Source organism: Branchiostoma lanceolatum, chromosome 12 (genome assembly GCF_035083965.1).
Source record: "Branchiostoma lanceolatum isolate klBraLanc5 chromosome 12, klBraLanc5.hap2, whole genome shotgun sequence".
NCBI lineage: Eukaryota > Metazoa > Chordata > Leptocardii > Amphioxiformes > Branchiostomatidae > Branchiostoma > Branchiostoma lanceolatum.
Genome location: NC_089733.1, coordinates 8,462,550 through 8,484,655, shown reverse-complemented (window position 1 = coordinate 8,484,655; position 22,106 = coordinate 8,462,550). Strand labels below are relative to the sequence as shown.

General features: G+C 41.1%; 1 protein-coding gene and 1 non-coding gene across 6 annotated transcripts in view; both read left to right on the top strand.

The window, feature by feature from the left end:
- LOC136446562 (protein TANC2-like) overlaps positions 1–8,582 on the top strand; it is a 95,895-nt gene extending 87,313 nt beyond the window's left edge. For 4 of the 5 annotated variants that reach the window (XM_066444997.1, XM_066444998.1, XM_066444996.1 and 1 more), the window contains 7 exons: positions 948–1,129; positions 1,710–1,879; positions 2,902–3,077; positions 4,228–4,452; positions 4,828–4,974; positions 5,569–5,669; positions 6,111–8,582. In XM_066444997.1, the coding sequence (XP_066301094.1) occupies positions 948–1,129; positions 1,710–1,879; positions 2,902–3,077; positions 4,228–4,452; positions 4,828–4,974; positions 5,569–5,669; positions 6,111–6,324 (1,215 nt within the window). In that variant the 3' untranslated portion in view covers positions 6,325–8,582. The remainder of the gene's footprint in view (positions 1–947; positions 1,130–1,709; positions 1,880–2,901; positions 3,078–4,227; positions 4,453–4,827; positions 4,975–5,568; positions 5,670–6,110) is intronic. The other variant, XM_066445000.1, reaches the window with a different exon arrangement.
- Positions 8,583–14,698: 6,116 nt separating this feature from the next.
- LOC136446651 (small nucleolar RNA U3) lies at positions 14,699–14,921 on the top strand. The gene has a single exon (XR_010757618.1). It is a non-coding gene; the product is annotated as a small nucleolar RNA U3 (small nucleolar RNA).
- Positions 14,922–22,106: the final 7,185 nt, after the last annotated feature.

Here is a 22,106-nt window from a genome sequence, read left to right as displayed (position 1 = left end):
TTAGCAAAAACTGTCAGTCACAACTTACGATAAGTCAATTCTTAATGATGAGGTTGTTTTGAATGGGAAGGAATTATCGTGATTTCTGAAATGTTTTTCATGGACAATGTTGTGATAGATGATTACAGTCAAACTTGTACAAGTGACAAGGACCCACCTGGCCAATGTGACCACTTTTTGGTCATATAATGTACCTTAGATTAACACAAGCATTAAAGAATCCTGTCTATAGTGACCACCTGTCCACATAGACCAAATTTTATCAGTTCCTTGAGTGGTCTTCTCGAGCAGGTGTATAAAGAATACATGAAACAGTAGTTGGCATGTAAGGTTGACAACCTTGTGGATGCAGCTCTGTGTTAGACCTAAAAACATTGTTGGTTTGTCTAGGGATCGACATGTCTCGTGTACATGTTGTACTGTCCACATAGACCAGATTTTGTGGCCCACTGAGTGGTCTTGGGTAGGGGTGGATACCGGTTCGCTGGACCTGATTCGGACCTTTATAACATCCAAGAACCGAGTCCAAAAAACCTGAAAGCCAAAAACCTGAGTCCAAAAAAAACTGAACAAAGTACAGATATATTTTTCTATTTTGTTTCATAAAAAGTGTTTTAAGTCTCCCCTCTGACAAAAAAGGCATTTAGAATAAGTGCAACATTCAAATATCAAACACTGGTTTATCTTGAAAGTGTTCTCACCAAGAAAGTTTTATAGTTGTACGTGTCAGTATTAATTCTCTATGCTTAATATTGGTCTAATAAAACAAAACATAAACTGGACAGGATCAGGTCTAGGTTCAGGTCCAGACCTGAACCTAAATCTCTGGACCTAAACTTGGACTTGGACCTTATTAAGCCGAACCGGTATCCACCCCTAGTCTTTGGCATGTTTGACCGTATAAAGACATGAATTTCAAATGTTAGATGCTATGATTCTGTGCACAGATCTGTGACTTCCTGCTGAGTCTGTCGGAGATGGAGCACCACGAGGAGTGGACCGTCTCCATCAACGAGCCCGACACGCTCTTCAAGGAGACGCCACTCACCATCGCAGCGTCCAATGGGAAGCTGGAGATCTGCCGCGCTCTTCTGGAGAAGGGGACCTCCATCACTATGCCAAACGGAAGGTAGCTTAACACTACTACTTAGTACCTCTAGATGTCTTGTATATAACAAGTCTTCTTCTTCAGAATATATATGAACTTGAAATAAAGCCATGTTACTACTTCTGTATGACAGTATAACACAAAACCCTTTGTCGTAATGGTATGAACATCCCATTCTCCAGTGCCCTACATGTATCCCATGTTCTGTGCCAATCCTCTAACTATTTTCCAGGGGTCTCTCTTCTATGTTCTGTTCTTGTTTTCTTTGGGGCCTCTCTCCCATGTTCTGTGCTGATGTACAAACATGTGTATTCTAACGATGCCTTATTTTCCAGGGGCCTCTCCCCCATGTTCTGTGCTGATGTACAAACATGTGTATTCTAACGATGCCTTATTTTCCAGGGGCCTCTCCCCCATGTTCTGTGCTGATGTACAAACATGTGTATTCTAACGATGCCTTATTTTCCAGGGGCCTCTCCCCCATGTTCTGTGCTGATGTACAAACATGTATATTCTAACGATGCCTTATTTCCAGGGGCCTCTCCCCCATGTTCTGTGCTGATGTACAAACATGTATATTCTAACGATGCCTTATTTCCAGGGGCCTCTCTCCCATGTTCTGTGCTGTGCGTGCGGGACACTGGGAGGTCGTTGACCTGCTGCTGTCCCATAAGGCTGACCGTGAGGAGATGGACTCCCACGGCAGGACCCCCCTCATGGTCGCGGCCTGCGAGGGGCACCTCGGGGTCTGTGAGCTGCTGCTCAGTAAAGGTCAGTAAAGCCTTGCCGAATAACAGTTACTCATTAGCAACTGGATAAAATTTTCAGACATTTCAGACAGCATCCACTATCTTTTGTCACTGACTACAGCAAAGAAATAGAGAACAAAGGTTTAATACCAGATCAGACGTGTCAGTAAAGCCTCAAGTGGTTATTACTTTGGGGACGGACAAGACTTGTAAGCTTGTAGAGTTTTCCTTTTAACTTGCTTAGTAGGCAGAGCTTATAGACATGTGAGGACTTTGATACAGAATCATGAAGATTTTATATGCTACTTCTGTACACAATGTAAAGTGTTTACCAACAAGCTCTCAATCAGTCTTCTTATCCTTCTCAAGTTGAAATGAACTGAAGCCAACGTTACGTGACCTGAACGGTATTGTGGCATCAGCATCGGGTGTAAAGTACTCGGTAGTCAGTATCGGCCCCCGTCTCGGTTGAGGGATGGTTGCTGAGGTCACACTTTATGTCAGGTCACATGTCATAAGCTTCGTGTCATTTCAAGTTGAGAAGGATAAGAGGACAGGTCAAAACTTGTTGCTGAGTGCCTTACTTTGTCACAGTTTGTGTACAGAAATAGCATATAAAATCATTATAATGTCAATTACCATCACAGATGAATTTCCATTGGAAAGTCCAGAGGGTTTAGTGTTGAGGGGGCACCCCCTAGTTTATTTTGGGTCTCAATTCAAGTTTGCACACCCGCAAGTCTAGCAACCATCCACTCCAGGAAATACTTCTGAGCCAAAACAACTATGCATGGGAATGAAGGATATCCCTCTAGCTACAAGAAGACCCGAGTTGCGGTTTCTTCAACCTCTGTAATTTTAGTAAATATTGGATGAAAAAAGTATTTTCCCGTCAAAATTGGGCATTTTCGCGCGGAACTAAACACTACATCACCAGAATTTTTGACACGAAAAGGCTTGGGCCCGAAATCAATTTTAACCAAAAAACACACCGATTCTTACGTGTACCATTAAGTGTAAGTAAATGAATTGTCCCCACTTCAGGTGCATCGGTGCTCCAGGCGGACAAGGAGGGTCTGACGTCCCTGAGCTGGGCCTGTCTGAAGGGACAGAGCCACGTGGTCCAGTCTCTCCTGGAGAGAGGGTCCGAGATCGACCACACCGACAAGACTGGCCGCACCCCGCTGGACCTGGCGGCCTTCTACGGAGACGCTAGCGTGGTGAGCACATGTCTGTCTGTTGTTCCTAGCATCGAGAAGCAAAAGTAAGACTTTTAAAGTGTGTGAAAGTAATGAATTGATATTCAGAGCAATAAGAGATTCCAGTTAAGAATCGGATACAGTCATTACCAGTGGTGTACTTCGGTGTTGCCGTATACTGTAAATCACTTTAATATAGCGGCAGGATAATATACCGGTTGGGGGAAATGGAGTAGGTCACAGCACTTAATTTTAACGGTTTGAACAAACATTACTGTCTCAAATATTAGTGATCAAATATTAGCGATGACGAAATTTTAGCGGTTGACTAGTGGCCGTTAAATAAGCTAAAATTAAGTTACAGTTAACAAATCAAGAATTACAGTACATTAGTAGTAGTGGTAGTATCCATTATTTGATTATACTGCTGCTGGGGGTCCCTGACACAGGGGTGGGCAGTTGGCTAGACATTACATACAGTTTATAAACTAATATAAATTACATTTGTAATCATCATACAAATCATTGGAGGTTTTTCCTGCTTGTAAATGACATTAAATGATTATTGGTTTTGATTTGTTCTCTGCAACTCACTTCTGGATTATAATTGTTTCTGGAGACAAAATTTGTTTTTGAAAATGATTTCCTTATAGAAATAATGTGATGTCTATATGCCTTTTATAAGGAAAACAGTTTCAGATCAGATTGAATCAGCAAATGAAAATTTTGGTTTCATGAGTCATTGGTTATTGTGCCGGAAATAAATGTACGAGGGACTTTCCTCTGACAGGGTGTCAGAGGTTCAGGAACTTCAGCCGAGCTACACGGGTTTGATTCCCACACGGAAGGACGGTTGCAGTGTGTAAGAAAGCCCTGTTCTTCCTGTAATTGATAAGGGTCTTTCTGGGCTTTCTGTCTTCTTACATGTATAACCCTTGTCATGCCAAACCATCTGTGTACCTCCAGTGTATGTTTGTGATATCACCCATGGCATGCTAAAGACTTTTCCAACTCCAAATTTTTTATGAAGCTAACTGAAGATTTCTTACTACTATCCATGTTATGATACTTCTTGCAAAATACTTTCTAACACCATTTTGCAGTATGTAAATCTCTGAAGTGGATGTCTACAGGTCTTCTAGTCTTAAACACACCTACCTTACGTTTCCAGGTCCAAGCTCTGGTAGACAAAGGTGCTATGGTGGAACATGTTGACTACAACGGCATGCGTCCGCTGGACAGGGCCATCGGCTGTAGGAATACTGGGGTTGTGTCCGTTCTGCTGAGGAAGGGGGCCAAGCTGGGGCCAGCAGCCTGGGCCATGGCCACCTCCAAACCTGACATCATGATCCTTCTTCTCAACAAGCTGGTGGAGGAAGGCAACATACTATATAAGGTAAGGTCAAAGGGTAAAGGTGACAAGTTGACATCATGATCCTGCTTATGGTAGCAGAACACAGTTTCTGGCCTTTGGGTATTTCTCTAGTTAAGGACCACAAAGTGACCGACATGGACAATCTCATTCATACGATCTAAAAGCCAACTTATCATACTACCATACAGAAACGTTCGTGCCTCGCTGGCTTTCACGTTTAAGTTTTTACATACGGTTCAAGATTACGGGCGCACTATGTTTTTACCACTACGTCACAGACTCTGGGGGTGGCGGATGAATTCTGTGTGCTGCAACCTTATCACCCTAGTGTTCTACTTCACAACAATTATTTGAACACCTTGATGACTAATGTGATTTTTTTTTCCTGCTCCGCAGAAAGGGAGAATAAAAGATGCCTGCCATCGCTACCAGTACGCCCTTAAGAAGTTCCCCAAGGAAGGCTTTGGGGAGGAGATCAAGACGTTCAGAGAACTCAAGACCCAGCTGTTCCTTAGCGTGTCCAGATGCAAGAGAAAACTCAATGTAAGTTGTGATGTGAGGGAGGCAATCCACATCTGTAGTCAAGGTAGCACCTTAACCTTTAGCACACTGAAGTCACCGTTTGGCACCTCATTCTCTATTGGTTACAGAGTTAGGCAGGAGGGAGAAGGTTAAACAGGGACAGGGACGTCACTATCTCAAGCCTGTATATAACTGTCTCTTGTCACATGATAATTAACATCTACAGTCACGTGACAAGAGAACTACAAGACAAGATCTGACTTGAGCAGGTTGAAGAAGAGACAGAGTGCGCCTCGAAGGCCCAAAAGTAGCAAACTCTTTTGTAGTGTGTCAGCGTTTAAATAGTCAATCAAAAGTTAGATTTTTGTCATTTCCCAACCATTGTAGGCAGTCTATTTAATCCAAATTGACTAAAGAAAGAAAATGCAGGCGAGTTTCTTTGCCTTTCTTCCAACAACTGTGGAACACAACATGTATAATCTTTGCAAGCTATGTAATGAATTCCGCAATTCAGCCCTTTTGGGCTGCGAAGAGGATTCAACGAATAAACCAGTCATAGTATCAGGACAAGTAAACTAAGCTGAAATTTCTATGCCTCATGTGCCTACTATACAGGACCTAAGTTCTTCAGCCGACTATGCCAGTAAAGCGCTTGACACGAAACCCCAGTCAGCAGAGGCCTACTACACCCGGGCTAGAGCCAAGAGGGAAAACAGGTGGGGGTCAATTCTCTGGGCTTCTGAAAGCAACTCAAAATGTTGGATATATGACCTATAATTGTTACTTGAAACAGAGAAGCCATTCACGTACAAGTAACTGATATGACACTTGCTGCATTTTTCACGACAGTTTGATTGCGCAGATTTTCCAAAGACAAGGTAATTCTCGAGTACAGTATCCAAAGGGCAAAAGCAGTATCCAAACTCCGCGGCCATTTTTGAATCTGCTCTCGTGAGAGCACAGTCTGGCATGAGTGCACATGATTTGAGCACGGGAGCGGTAAGAGCTATACAATGTCGTCCCCAGTAGAAAGCATTGTCAAGTCATCTTCGATGGGGAGATGTTCTCCTCCTTAGTTTGGAAAGGGTTTACTTCCATACCAATAGTGGACCTCTGAGAGAAGTACACACTCTAAATCATGCTTCATTTTTCCACAGACAATACGGCCCAGCTCTACAGGATCTCCTAGAAGCCTGCAAACTCGCTCCCGACAACAAGGAGATCAGGCGCCTCCTCATCAGAGTTAAAGAAGAGTGCAAGCAGCAGACAAAAGAAGATCGCGAGGGCTCTGAGACTCAGGTTCAGGACAAACCAGACGTAGTTACCCCCGCCAGCAAGGACAGACCCCCTCCTCAGGAAACTAACTTATGACTAGACGTGCACGTGTATGTGTAGCCCTTCCATCTGTGTTGCCAACCTCGGTACAACGTTGTAGTTCTACATTTGGTGTAGGTGCAAGAAAACAAGTCTAGGGGTCATTTCCAAAAATGTTTTGGAATCTGCAAAATCTAATTTTGTCACTTTTACATTTCTGTCATTTATTTTTTTATGCTAGTCATTTTCCGTCATACTGAAAAACGATTTCTACTTCTATCCTAATGTTTAGGTTTGAAGAGTCCTCGATAAATTGGTCATTTTATTGAATATGTGAGAAAACTGTACATGTACAACAGGTTGTAGATGACCTGTATTATGAAAGGTGTTAAGAATTTCATTCTACAGTTAAGAATTCTTTATCTCAATGCCAATGTCACTTGTGACTGTTCCATAGGGATTTAGCTCGAGCTGTTCAAATATAGACCTTTGATTTTGGGAACAGAAAGTAACTGTTTGATTGTTTCAATTCTGATTTTATAGAAATCTCCAAAACTGAAATTTGACTTTCAGCACTCGTCCAATGCTGACCACGTATTATGTAGTTATTGGGAACTTAGGACTGCCAAAAGTTACACAACCATGTATGTATTCATAGGGCACATTCACTTATTTCTACAGGCATATTGTACATGTATATGCTTTGATACTGTAACAGTTGTATAGCAACCAAGCAAATGCCATCATGGCAAAGTTACATAAGGAAAGTAACATAGAAACAGCACATTTGCATTTCAATTGTTTTCAAATAGGAAAGTTTTCCAACTAATAATCAGAAAATATTACATGTTCATTTTAGTAAGCAGTAGCAATGTATAGACTATACATTTATGAGAACAGCCTGTCATGTGTATATAACTTGATGACTATGCTGATTCAATACTGTCATATATGTATACTGTCACTACAATACAGAAATGTGCTATATTGATAGCTCCAAAATGTGCTATATTGATAACTGGATTGGAAAAATCTAAAGCTGTGTTACTTTGAGATGTGTTCCTTCTAATTGTCTAGATGGTAAAACGGCATTGAGGCTGATTCAAATGGTGCAGTAACAGGGTTTGATCCACTTTAGACTCAACTACAGGAAAGCTAACACAGACACCTTTGTGCATAGAGCTGAACTGAGTACAGGTATAACAATAGGAATTTTTCCCATTTACCTTCTGTGAAGGTTTATGAGTAACGATACCTGTCTTCTAGCTGACAACCTTTAATGTTGTAAGATATCTTCAACAACTGGGAAGCAAAATTATCACAAAAGTACTCAAAATGCCAATAGAACTGAAATGATACTAATAACGCTATCTGTGATTAGGAGTTACTTGACTGTATAATTCAGCTTCTTAACTACACTACTCTGTAACACTTAATCCCCTTGCGTCTTAGCAAGTCTGAAGAATGTAGAATATTGTGTTACTGTCGTTATTACCAAACATCTTTCTACAATTTAGTTTTTTGCCTTGCCATCTCACTCAGAGTTCATATTCCTGTGCCATTCCTTGTTCAGGTCGACCCATCTCATGCCATTATATTGATGAATGTTTAATTATAATTCATAAATGCCAAATGCCTGATACTGAAGTACACAAAGAATATTATTGTAATACTAATAGATAACATGTCATATTTCAGAAGCATCACTCTGCCAGCTATACAGCTATGTTATTTTCAGAATCAGAACCACATGAGATAAAATGGAACAGTTTGGGTACATACGTCTAACACCTGCCTAATTAATGATGAGTATAAGTAAGATGAGGACTGTCACTATAGAACTTACAAGATTATTGTTGCTTATAGTATATGCAAAACAATGTGGTTATAACACAAATAGATAGGTCTTAACTAACTTATGCACTGTCCTGCTAACTACAATGTATATTTGTACATTCTCCTGTGCTGTTAGTCGTGTATGATATATATTATTATTTATTACAGACTGATAATGTTTCTCCGTAAGCCTACACTTTCCCTTGAACTTGTAAATTCATCAGCCGATTTGACAACAGAACTGTGTAATCAAGATATGGTTCAGTGTGATTTTCAGGTGGTACATTTTGGCGAAGGTTTCTGAGATAAAAAATGTACAGGTCCAGTGGTGTAAAGTAAGAGCAGTGGTTATATTGATAGGAGCATTGATAATGTAGGCGTTGCATTAACTGAACAGCAAATCCATGTGATTATCATGTGTGGAAAATGCTTTAACAGCATTTTGCATTGCCAAAATAAATGTGGACAGTCCAGATGTACATTGTCGAATATTTCATTGAGTTGTAGCCTGGTCCCAGTCTCTAGGGGTCGGCTTAGGGGTGTTTTCCCGGGCCCAGTCCGCTTTATTGAGCCGTTTCTGATAGCCTTTCTACTTCGGCTGCCACCCTACTTCCGCCGCCCCGGTGGCGACGTAATCAAATCCAAGGCCGTAAACACACCCCGAGCGGACTAAGCTGTCTGGACGGGCGGGGTCACTCCCAGCGCCGTAGAGATATCGAGGAGCCCCCGATGGTATGGTTTCCAGGCAAGAGTTGTAACTTGTAGGCTAAAGTTGCCCATGACTTGCATAAAGTCTTCCTTTTCTGAAAAGTTAGGCATGTGTAGTCTCTTGACACTGAAGTAGCACATGAATGCAAATTGATATCGTTTTGAGTAACACACAGTGAAAATATTAAGATAGTAAATGGAATGTGGTAAGAAGGTAATAAGACGGTGCTGATATAGCGCCACCTAACGGTTCAAAAGGGCAATGCAAAACAAATGCTTTTGAAGTTCGCATGTCAGGATATTGTCAGAAGCGTCTCTAAAGGAAGTTAGCGTGCCAAAATTGATTTGAGCGTACGCAGAAAAGGATGAGAAAAAATTCTTAAACCTGAATGATGACGAAGGTTGTAAAAACTAGAGTTCGGCGATAGCACACCTTCGCCGAATGGTGTTAAACTTGTATGAAAGATGTGTTTGAAAGGTGTGTTATGGATTGCGTGTGTGTGTGTTATTTTCCAATAGATAATAATTTTAGGAAGAAAGAAATGCATACTATTCACAGTACACGATGAAGTACGCACTAGTCCCGTGCGCATCAAAAAACATTCAGTATTTGCACTGCAGTTAGACCTAATGTTAGATGGGGGCGCTTTTATCATAGCATCCCCAGCACGAAGGTTAAGAAGATAATCATACACAGAACATTGTACAATAAAAACTAAAGCCGTTATCCTTATTTCTTCATCAGGAGATAGATTTTTTTGTTCAAAAACAGGGTGTAACTTAAGTCTTAGCTTGTTCTTCAAGCCCAGAGCCCACAAAACGGCCCCCTATGTGGTCAATGTTACATTGCATAAGTAATCCACACCCCTTAAAACAATTTGGAAACAAATTGGGTCCATTGATGAAGAAACAGACAAAAACGCTTTTTTATTTGTTCAACGTCTTCTTGTTTCACAAATATGAATGAAATTTGGACGTGGTAACGTTAGCCCTTCAGACCATGATAGCTTACAGGACATGCGCACTGCGCTACTTCTGTTGGTGATAGATTGCCCAATATCCCACTGCGTTTTTGTGAAACGTCATGAGTATTGTCATTCTCGATTCTAAACGGTTGCCTTTTAAAAAACAAAGCAAAATAATCCTTAAAAAATGTAAACCCATTTGCGAGCCTTTCATGATTTTCCCATCTCGGAAAAGACGGAAACTTGGCAATTTGACGGTCGTTTTAGCCACTTTTCTGGAGGCGACCGGGAGCGGTACTGCAGATTAGGCTCTGATAGGGTATGTAGTCCCTCTTTGTAAAATACGTACATAGACAAGAAATTAGGCTTATAACCATGGAAAACTTTCCCGCATCGGTCCAGATATATTTCCATACATATGGAATGACCTTTAATTTAAGACACTAGCTGACGCGTATCAACTTGCACAGCGCTTGGAGCCCATGTAACACCATATCCATCGCCGAAGCGACACCTTCATTCACGTACACATCATAACTTGTGCGTAATGAGTAATTCAAGGATATATGTGGACATCATTTATTTTTCCTTGACAACTTTGGCCTTTTACTCAACTGTCCGTCTCACGGTAATGGACTGTCATAGAGACCCGGCCGTCACTCAGAATACTGTGCATAACGATCTTTCGCCCCAGGATATACTTGTAGGGTTAAAAACAACAGTCTGATGATCAATGAAATCAATGGTATCAATGAAATAAAGTACAAGTTCCTCACGAACCAGCAAGAACCGGCAAGGCTAAGATAAGATACTAAGTTTCTATGGAGATCGCGTTTAAAGGTTTTGTTTTCGTCAATAGCTACTACCACGATTTCAATGTGAGTAATCGGTTGTAATGGACGCTATATTGGATATACCAAGCTCATGAACAACTGTTCGCAACATTAAAGTGCACTTCACTCGGTCATTTTCACGGCCTCTTACGAATTTCCAGGTCTGTAATTTCCTGACGTGTGCACGTGATACACGTCATCATATCCATGTGACCTACACTTGTATCTTCACATGTCTAACCAGTTGATTGAGTAACTGTTCTCTTGCGTATCCCATCACCTGGATGCCTAACCTTCATCGACGCAACTTCATATATGTTCTGATGTCCTCATCTCCACTTAAGCAACTAGTTTGCTAAACTAAGCCTCCACCAGGCCTTCCTAAGGGGTTATGAGTAGGATTCTGAAAAAATAAGGGTGAATAATTGGCCATGAGAGTAAGCCAGTGTTAGCCTCTACCAGGCTCCACAGGTCGCTGGGAAAATAATAGAAATTGGCCAAATAGACGGATAACATACCAGAGGAGTTAGTCCGCTACAGAAGTTACAGTTTGCGACCTATATTCTTTAGCGGACCAACTCCTCTGGCATGTTATCCGTCTATTGGGCCGATTTCTACAATTTTTCCAGCGACCTGTGGAGCCTGGTAGAGGCTAAGCCTACGGTACCATTTCCTGCTAGATGAAACCCTGAGGTTGTCCAACTCCCCAGGGAGGCAAATTATTCTCCCTACAGCCAGTGTAGTTAGTCTGGTAGGGACTAACTTCAAATGGTATCAGGCATGACTTTACCATGCTTCAATCTTGCAATCCATCCATCGGATTCGTCGCCGTTCTTTGATATGAGCTAAATGATTAGAATATATCTACCTACAGACGGAATGAAAAACTCACAATCGGGAGTCATCTCAAAACATTGGAAGAATAAGAATTCAAAACGTTATTGAAACGGTTGCAATGCCAGCTAAAATCGCTAGTCGCATCATATAGAAGCTACGTTCAAAAAGGACGTTGAACCTATGCCCTTCACTGGTAAGATTAAAAGGCGCATGTTAACACAGACAGCGACATGCTACTAAACACATGGTCGGACAAGCATCTTTAAGAGTACTCATTGATATTTGTCTAAACACTTATTACTTAGATAGATGAGTACATGATAGGTGCTTAGAGCACTTGTAAATGTGTCTGTACCATAATGTGCTCGATACGGGCTGTAAGGAGTACTTCTAGCCTCCATGTGATGCGTTCGTAGCTCTTTCAGATGGGACTTTGACGTATTGTGTATAGAGATTGGGTGGACGGCTCCATTCTAGACACGGATGGGGAGTTAATGTACGGGGAGATACTATAAATGCAGAAATGTTCGCGGTGGTTTTATGTTCGCGGATTTCGCGGTAGGATATTCACTGATTCGCCGCGAACATTTTTTGCCCACCTAACGTTACCCCCTAGTCTACTATTATCACAAACGCGAACTTAAAACCAGCGCGAACACTCCATTTCCTCCCTACCGCGAAATTGAAACCACGCGATCTTAAATGCATTTACAGTGTATCTCAGAAGGACTCGATGAAAGATGAATTGTGACAATTTTGAGAGCCGCATGTGTGTATTATTGTTGAAATGTTGATAGAACAGTTACAGCCTGCGGGTAGGAGATGTGATAGAAGAGGCGTGAGTACATCCGTGAAGAGTAACAATCTAATCTTACGCTTCTGTTAGAAGCTAGATAGCTAAATACATTACCCAAAGAGTCACGGAAATAGAAACGAAAATTACATTCTTTACCCACAGGCAACGTACTTCGAGAGACATGCATCATAACAAAGAATAAAGAAGAAAAAAATAACATGTCCAAGAAATAACCGGCGCACAGGCCAATAAGATGGCTAGCACTGTGAGGGTTTAGTAGGTAGCTACTTTTGTTGTTGTTGTTGTTGTTTTGTTGTAGTAGAGGTAGTAGTGTTGTTGTGACGAGTAGTAGTATTAGTTGTAGTAGTAGTACACATGTAGTAACAGTAGTGCTAGGCTTTCTGTTAAGAACGTTGAATCATGTTAGACATCTTGAATGAACATAAAAATATGGCTACCTTGGCATAATCTTTCGGGATCAATATTTCGACCATTACAAATACCATAGTTTCTTGGTAAGACCTTTTCTTGCTTACACCAACAAGCAAGTTTTTGTTGTGGTAGTCATTTTAAATCGATCAAGCCTTTTTTTCCTGAAAACTTTATGCACAAGTGAGTCAAACGAAAATCAAGGCGAAAATTTCTTGCTATGCTTTGTAATCGTTGCTAATATATTCCCCCACTAGTTCGTATGCCATGGATTATATCTGTGTGGGAATGAGGTGAACTGGTTAACGTCATCACTGATCTCCCGTGACGTCATTGTCTTACGCCGAAAGGCTTCTCTTAACCACCCTCAACGTTTTGCGTCATTTCATCTTGAGCCTTTAGCTTCACGCCATTTGGCCACGAGTTTAATATTTACTGGAGGAATAAGAAGGAGAAAAACAAAATGTTAAAAACATGTATGTAACTTCGGACCTTGTTAAAATCACTACCACAACAAAACTTGCTTGCGGGTGTAAGCAAGAAAAGGTCTTGAGAAGAAACTGTGGTATTTGTAATGGTCGAAATATTGATACCCGAAAGTTACGCCAAGGTAGCCATATTTTCGTGTTCATTCCAAACGCCTAACATAATTCGACGTTTTCAATTAAAGCCTACCACTTCTATTACTACTACTAGAACTACTACTACTACTCACACTAGCACTAATATTTCTACTATACGAACACAACAGCAGCTACTGTTACAACAACAACTACCTACGAAACTGTTCTAGCTAAATCGGGTGTCTCACTGAACTGTGCGCCGGTTTTTACCCACTAAGGCCACACCGATTGTATTTGTTTCTTCTGGGATTTTTTTCAGGAGAAAATTGGAGCGACAGGGCGAAAAAAAAATTTTTTGCAAATAGTCTGGGGTGAAGATAAGGGTTTACATGACATAACGAATAAGAGGATTATTCAAGTTTCAGCTTTATATGGCTCATTTTAAGCAATGAACCCGATTTTCTTTGATCTAGTACTATAATTTCAGGGAAAAAAATCCTTTTGCTATGTAATATATGATATGATATTGAGAAATAGTGTTAATAAATGAAAAATTATAACTTATGATAACATGTGACCACACTTTTTAGGTATGTGCAGGTCTTTATAATCTATTTTGGTGGCTATTGAGATTTACAACTGAATAAATAGTAAAATCGGGAGTAGAAATTTGTGAATGGGAATAGTGACACAATTTTTTTTTCAGAATGGGAAAAACAGGAGAGGCTATTCCGAGAAGCAACAAAAAAAATGGTGTGGCCTAACAGGCGAAATTCGGCGCAGTCCTTTGAGATACCCGCTTTAAGTAGGGCGTGACGCCTTGCCTGACTGGACGAGTGATGAAACATCGTCAATCTCTTGGTTCGTTACGTGTCCACCTGTGTAATATTGTGGCTGATTAACTCTATTTGAACAACGTCCTCACTATGAGATACGTCACTGCACGAAATGCCCTCGGATCCTGACGTATCCGGACAGGAGAACTCGGAGATCCGGAATCTCAGATCCGAAAGAATCCAGACGGTTAAGGGGGCCGTATTGTACTAAAACAACTCAAATTTACCTACATAAACTACATATGAAAGTGGTACACTCATTTTGAGGTGTCAGCGTTAATTTTTGCGCGCAGCTAAAAAGGCCAGTGCTGAATAGGGTCATGTCTTCACGTTCTAAAACTCTTAAGTCCTTCTGTCTTTTGTTGCCTTCCCGTCATACAACCCGACTACGTATCAATTGCGAAAAACGAACCATTTGATACATGCATGATCATGAATTCCAATGAACATAGTTTTCGTCAATATTATGTAAAAATTGTTATAATGAGTCACTGATAAAAACCAATGGTTACGCTTTAAGAAACTTGAATCTTACTGTTATATTGACTTTATTGTTAGAGTCGCCACGACCACTTATGAAGTTTCTTTTGATTTCATCTGAGTGATGTGCCAATGGCGCTGGAAATATAAGATCATACTTTTAGGGATCATTTCTGTAGTATAGGCCCGTGCATTCTCACGGAAACGTGAACGCACGCAGCTGCAGAAGCCACGATGACGAGCGGTAGCGTCCCCTTCTGAGCGCGAAGCGGGCCGGGAGTGGTGCCCCTGGGGCGTCCGCCTCCCGGCCATTGATGACCGTTCCTCCCCTCTTACGGAGGGCTGGAGGAAGGGGACGCGTTCCGAGTGGTTTCTTCCACCCCCCAAAAAAAGTTCATTTAAAAAAAAGCCGGCGCAACTCTTAACGTCACTTCTCTCTTTTCAGCAATATTCTGCCATTCGTCACTGCCTTATGAGCTGACTGACCTAACTTCAGATGAGGGCAGTCAGGCATATTGATATAAATAATTACTGTCACATCCTCCTTTTGAATACACGTGAGACTTTCAATAATTGTCATGTGAAACTAACTCTCTTTTTCTGGGGCATCTTAGACATTGTCACGCCCTGGTCACGACAGCTCCGAGGTGTTACGTGGCTTTGGTACAATTTTCTTCAGTAAACAATATTCAGCGATCCGAATCAAACGTCCACTCCCCCCACGGGGATGTCAGTGCACGTTTTCCGCCTGAGGACGTGCCCAGGCCGCCTCAATATGCCGATAATTGGTCCTCTCCGCACCCGAGAGATCCTGCAAATTTGGAAAAACATTGTGCCTAATTGCCACTTTACTCAGGATTAGCATGGATGACATGACGTGTGGGAAAGGCGAAGGTAGGGAAGAAATGCACGCTCTGTCCCCGGTGCTCCGTGACTTCGCCAAGAATTGTACTCCCAAAAGACATACCAAAACTTAGGTTTATATATCATGATTTTTGAGGAAACATGTTTAAGAATCGTATGGGAAAGGCGAAGATAAGGAAGAATTGCACGCTCTGTCCACGGTGGCCCGTGACTTCGCCAAGAATTGTACTCCCATAAGACACGCAAAAACGTTCATATAGGTTCACATATCATGATTCTACAGGGTCTGGAAATTTTTTTAAGAACATAAGACTTATTGTATTAGCTGCATTTGAGCTTTTCCAATTAATGCATTTACGATTATCAGACTTAGTGGCCCAATCACCATAGTTTCAGCACTACGGAGAAACACGATTTCAGCACTTAGGAGAAATACGTTTTGAATCAAAGTTGTCATTCCTTGTAGAAGACTGGAGCTGATAAGTCGAAAATTTGGGTTAGTCCAATTTTGGTTTGGCAATTATAGTTGAACTTTGATTCAGAATGACCTCTACCGACACAGATGAACTTTCAAGTGGAGAAATACGTTTTTTGTACTCATTACGGCCTTAAGTATAGGTTTGATGAAGAAAAAAAAAATCGTCCAAACGGATTTGGCCTGAAAAAAACTTCAAACATACACATTCTATTATACTGCAATGGTTGAACTGTTTTTTCGAACAGAAAAAAGGGGGAAACATGGATGCCTTTCTACTGATCTCGAAGAAACACACTGCTATTCCAGACCCCTAGTTTGCGCATGCGCACTACTTTCCTTCTGCTGCCTAGGTAAAGTCACATGTGTGGGAAATCCATATGGATAACACGTGTTATAAAGATCACAGATAATGCACGGGGAGCAACAACAACGACAACAACAAACACAAATTCTGCTACAAGGATATTTTGCATTAAAGGAGGAAACTTTGTAAATAAGATACTACTCGCACCAAGAAGGATATATACGAAGAGTATCCCCCAGCAATGTTCCTATTCTTGTCAGATCTACTTGTGCTGATACCATATGGCGCCATACCTCACCCCTGAATGTTTTTCGGCGGGCTGTGCGGACCATATCGGCCTAAGTTGAGAGCGCCATTGCCTCAAGGGCTTCCGTTGATACGAGAATTATGGCACCGTCGACACGAGTGTTGATGGTATCTAGCCCCGTGATAAGACCTAAAGACTGTATTTGAACACTGTCTGTGGTTCAGACACAACATCCTATTAAGTCTGACCTGCTGGCAGAATACAAGGACGTAAGCAGGATCCTAGGAGTAGCTTAAACAAACGACCAACAATTTGCCTGCAATGCATAGTGTAGTCATTATAAGATCAAGCCAACTATGTAGGGCACGTATTGTAAATCATACAAACGGTTTTATAGCCAAGAGCTGGACTCAAAAGATGCCCTTAGTGTATGATGGGTCATTTTCACAGTTGCAAGCTAGGGTTATTCTTGACAGTAATCTGTGCGTTAAAGCTTACTTCCTATTACCATTAGGAAGCCAGAAGCGACAACTCATTTTAAAATATGTAGCATCGATAGCTAGCTGACATAAGTCATAAGGCAGTTGAAATGACTTTTCACACCATAATGTGACTGTGTAAACCTTATTTCGGGATAAAGTATGCGTAAATCACATATATAAAATCTTGATTCAACCGTTGATGATCGCCAAAGTTGTGCAATGTAAAAGCAGTGCGAAGCATCCTATCCAGTCAGCTCGTTCCAAGAAGTTTGGAAGTCTCATGGCATGTAATAGCGCCAATAACTCGATAACCACAAGACATGGAGTTACGATTCGGCATCAAACTAGGCTCGACCTTACGACCCCATGGTCACATAGTGCGTCCAATAACGACTTGGCAAACTAGAAAGAGTTACTGACGTGTTCTTTGGACCACCCTATAGTAGTTATAAAACAACAAACTCTGTTCATATATCTCTATAGCATATAGAATGGCTTACCCGTGTAACATATGAGTGCAAAGTACAAATTATCTAATAGAAACACAACTTGAAAGGTTACAGTTATATAACACTCATGGAAGAGCAATGATGCTACCACGTATATGCTGTATCTGACCTGCCTTAAACGTTCAATATATCTATATGGGAGTGCGTGGTACGAAGGCGGCCATTATGCCTGTCGTTGTGGGAAAATCAAGGAGAACAATTCAGACCAGTGATTTAGTCAATGAAGGTTAGACATCCAGGTAATACGATACGCCAAATAGCATTTACTCAATCAACTGGATATGATTTTGGAAACGGTCAGACGTTTTAAGTAGCATCCACTATTTTTCGTCAAAGACACTCAGTGTATTTCTAGAGAATAACGGCATTGACAAGACTACTTGAACATAACACCGAAAATAAAGCAACTGGGGCAAAAAGAGATCTGAAGAATTCGGAAAGATAATGTCGTGAGCTATGACTTCACAGTATGGTAAAGGTATTCTGAACGATAGACAGTTTATACGCAGCCTTTACTTGAGAATGGGGCGGTTAAGAACTCAGTCTGAGTACGCAGATAGACGGTACAGCACATATCTACACAACTCCGGATCCATGGGAAACAATCTTTCTTCAGTAGAGTACAGACATGCCTCCTCTGCTAGGGAGGCGACTAGGAAGGGGGCGAATTCAACAAGACAGCGTTGAAAGCAATACATGGTGCAACACCTAGGGCCAAATGGTTTGTGATTTGTCTCTGTAATTTGTCTCTGCAATACACTGATTCTAAATCACTGCTGACCAGAGGCGAGGACCGAAAGATGCAACTACTTAAGTCGCTAACGACGAGTTTGCAGTGGAAAGCAAGCTATAGCTGCAGGCAGCATTCAGATGGTATGGTGTTCTTGAACTTTGGTTGCGGTTGTGGTTATTTGCCCTCGCCTTTGCCTTTACTATCCTAACTGCCTCAGACGCGAAACATTCGATATGCATTTAGATTTGTTGCCTTTATGTGCACTTTAGAAGTATCGAGATAGACAAGGAGGAAGAATGAAGGGACAAAAGTATAGAGGGGCCAAGTGAGTTTCAGACAGAAGAAAAATGTTGCATGGGCGTAGGTACTTGCCACGATGTTTTTCAACTTTATTGCTTTTACCATCGTAGCGAGGACACCTAAAGGTTACAACAGTATACATTTCTAACTTTGATGCATTAAGTGTTAACCATTGCTTAAACATAGCTATGATAAATAGTTGAGTGGCGGTTGAATGTTCGCTTGAAGCGTGTCTTATACTACTTGATCGCGCCCTTTGTTCTTTGCCATCCTAACGCCAATGCTCCGTTCAAACGTTTTCTGTCATTTTTGCTTTTATCTGTTTAACAGAAGGATATAGAAGATTAAAACAAAATATGTTCACATTGTGTTAGAGACGGTACGGTCTCCTTTAAGATAATCTATTTAATGCGTTAGTCTGAACATGCAGCATAGTGTTGATAATACAGACATATTCTGTAATTTATACCGCTGGGCAATAAAAGATGCTTTGGTTGCGGCTATCTCGAAAAAGTCCTCTCTCGACATGGACATATCTGATCAGTCAACATATTTGTGGTTGGGAGAGAAAGGCAAGATTGCGCAAGATTATCAACATATTGTTGATAATACAGGTAGATTCTCTAATTCATACCGTTGGGCAATGATATATACTTTGGTTGCAGTTATCTCCAAAAGACATGGACTTATCTGTCAAAACTGTTATCTGATCATTCGATGTATTTCATGGTTGGGCGAGATAGGGAAGATTGTCCTGACGTGACGCTGCTTATTTGCCTCCAGATGTTCCGGGTGTAAGTCCTCTCATAGGGGAAGGCCGTTTGCGGAAACCATTACTTAAGGGAGGTAAAGCCTTGGTGCAACTGATGGAGGGATATTACAATGATTCATGTGACGAGATAAAGAAATGTCCATAAACATAAAGTATCTGCGCATGGTCTATAGTTAGTTTGGTTTGTACCTATCATATATCAAAATGTTCACAAACCATAATGTTCAGTGTTGTTGCCATTGAGATTCTAAGTCATCTACTCCTAACAACTTCTAGTCACATAGGAAATGATATCAGATTTAAAGAGTGGCATTTGAAGAGTGGCATTTGATTCTGAACTCTTGTTGGAATCTTTTGGCAAATTTTACACTAGCATGTATATCGCAGTCAATATACCATATAACCAAACCGCAATACAAATCTTTGTACAGCTCTAAGCAAGTACGTCTAAAGATTTCTAATCTTGTTCGAGTTAGCATGGGCATTCTCAGTTTCCGTTAAGGCATAGTTCTTGGAACATGGAGCCAATGACACGTGTACTTCAGGCATTATCAGCATTCTATCGTTATCAGACATTACTAATATTAGTGACCGACAAGAAGAAGCAGGGAATGCATATCTATAAGCCTGAAGTAAGTGGATATGATGTTTCGATTTTGGGGCCCATTTGTGCCTATTAGTCATAAACGAAGATAAGATCCATGACAAAATACAAGAATAGCAGTGAACACCCAAAATGATAATCAATGTACATTATTTAAACGATGATGGTCATTCTATGGATCTGATACGTGCTAGTGTTATTGTAGCTCCCTCCTCTGGGGCGTAAGGTCTCAGGGTATTAACTCAGTCATTGTGGAAGGCGGAATATCTCCCTGAAACAATATTCTCCGCATAACAAATTGGCTGATAATGGTGTAAATGAACCGGATGTATCTGACTAAAACATCGGCTCCTAGCTGTATGGAGTTGCCAGGGTCTTGTAACAAACTTTGTCCTTGTTTTTAAAAGATTTCATCTGCCCACATTTGTATCTAAAAGTCTAATAACAAACTGCTAATATTGTCCGACGCTCACAGCCATAAAGAGATATGCAGCCATACCGTATTTAGCTACTATATTAGTTTTCTATACCGATGTTGATAAGAGTGTAAGGCCGCAATCATCACGTCACAAGAATATCATAGTTACAAGCAAACATGTGCGTTGAGAGACATATTCTAAGGTATGTTATCTATATCTTTGTCGGAGATAGATCTACCATTCGCTGATTATCACGTCCGAAAGGTCAATATTCATCCGAGAGTGAACCAATTCACCCACAGGAGTCAGTAAATAACCTAATGAGCACATCATTGCAGGTGATTGGATATTGCGGTAATTGGGGCATGACTGGACCCCAGACGCCAGAAAAGCGAGCTGAGGGCACTCCCCTTCGAACTGACACCGATCCCATAGCCCTCACGGAAAATCCATCTGTTATGCTTTCGTTAAACCCGGCTAGTGAGAACAAATGACCCCTGTAAAACATTGATATTTTCATGTCGCAGATTCATCAACGCCCTTCAGCCTTACAATAACTCTAGTGTTTATCTATAGTATGTACAAAAGTAGAAACTCCCCAAGGAAATGAAGCAACCGGGGATGCAGGTGGTGAAGTGATGCGGAAAAGAAGATAAAGATTAAATGGAGCATAAAGCAAGATGTTATACCCGAGGTACCGGCCCACCATCCATGCGTTCATCCGCATGATCACACTTCGCTATTTCCGTAGGTGATGCAGCATAGTAAGTAGCTATATATGCAAGACTGAACCGGCAAAGAAATCACATCATAAAGGCGTTAAAAATCATTTAGAAATAGATACAATAGTAACGAAGCTATTTTCTACTTCACTCGGCAGAAGTAGAGTATAATGGCATATGTGGATGTGCGATTACTTCGCCATTATGATCTACAAATAAATAACGTGCGTGCGTTAAGGCCTCGCTTAATTTTGTACATGCAATTTTAATAGGTAAAATGACAACACTGGGGGTCTAGAGTTTCTGGTCAAGAAATAGACTTATTTTGTGGTCCATATATTTGGCAATCTTCCATAGAATGAGCAAGCAGCGATCTTAATGTGACCCATGCTACCTAACCTATGATCCTCTGCATTATTGAAACATGTTTATTATTAATATGTGTAGACCAGCCTCGTGGTTATTATGTCCACGTGTTACACAAACTAGCGTCCATACCATTCAACTGGAACGCAAGGCCAAGGGCATGCTAGAGGTTATGGAAAAGTCAATCTCTATGACTCAGAATGTTGAAAATCTTTGGCTGTAAGAGGACATACATCTTTAATTTCAGAGATAACCATTTTCTTGATAGTCAGATATCTACACTATGACGCACCCTGGGCCAATGATGTACGTCCCCAACAGTTCACAAGAATAAAACGTAAGAATACAACGATTTTAAAAGTTTTTGCACATATTGTTTTGTCACATAACAGAAATCTTGAAGGCGTGTTTTCCTTTTTCAGCTGTCCTTAGATCTGTTGGAGGTGCGGTGGGTCTTCACGCTTACAATATATATATAGGGAAGTCACTGTATTTTCCTTAGAGGTCAACAAACTGTCTTGAACGAATATCACAGACAAACAGCAAGTATGAGGAAACATACTGATGTTTCTCGGCACCCATTGTCAATCTACCATGAAGGACTGAGGTGTCACTGGTGAGAAACTCCAACCTCGGGCCGACGCCATTACCTGTCCATCTTTCGTCTCTTGCGGGGTTACGGAAGATCCGTACGTACATCAGAATAACGTGTAAAGTCACGGAATCCAACCATGACTGAACGGTCACACAGGGCTG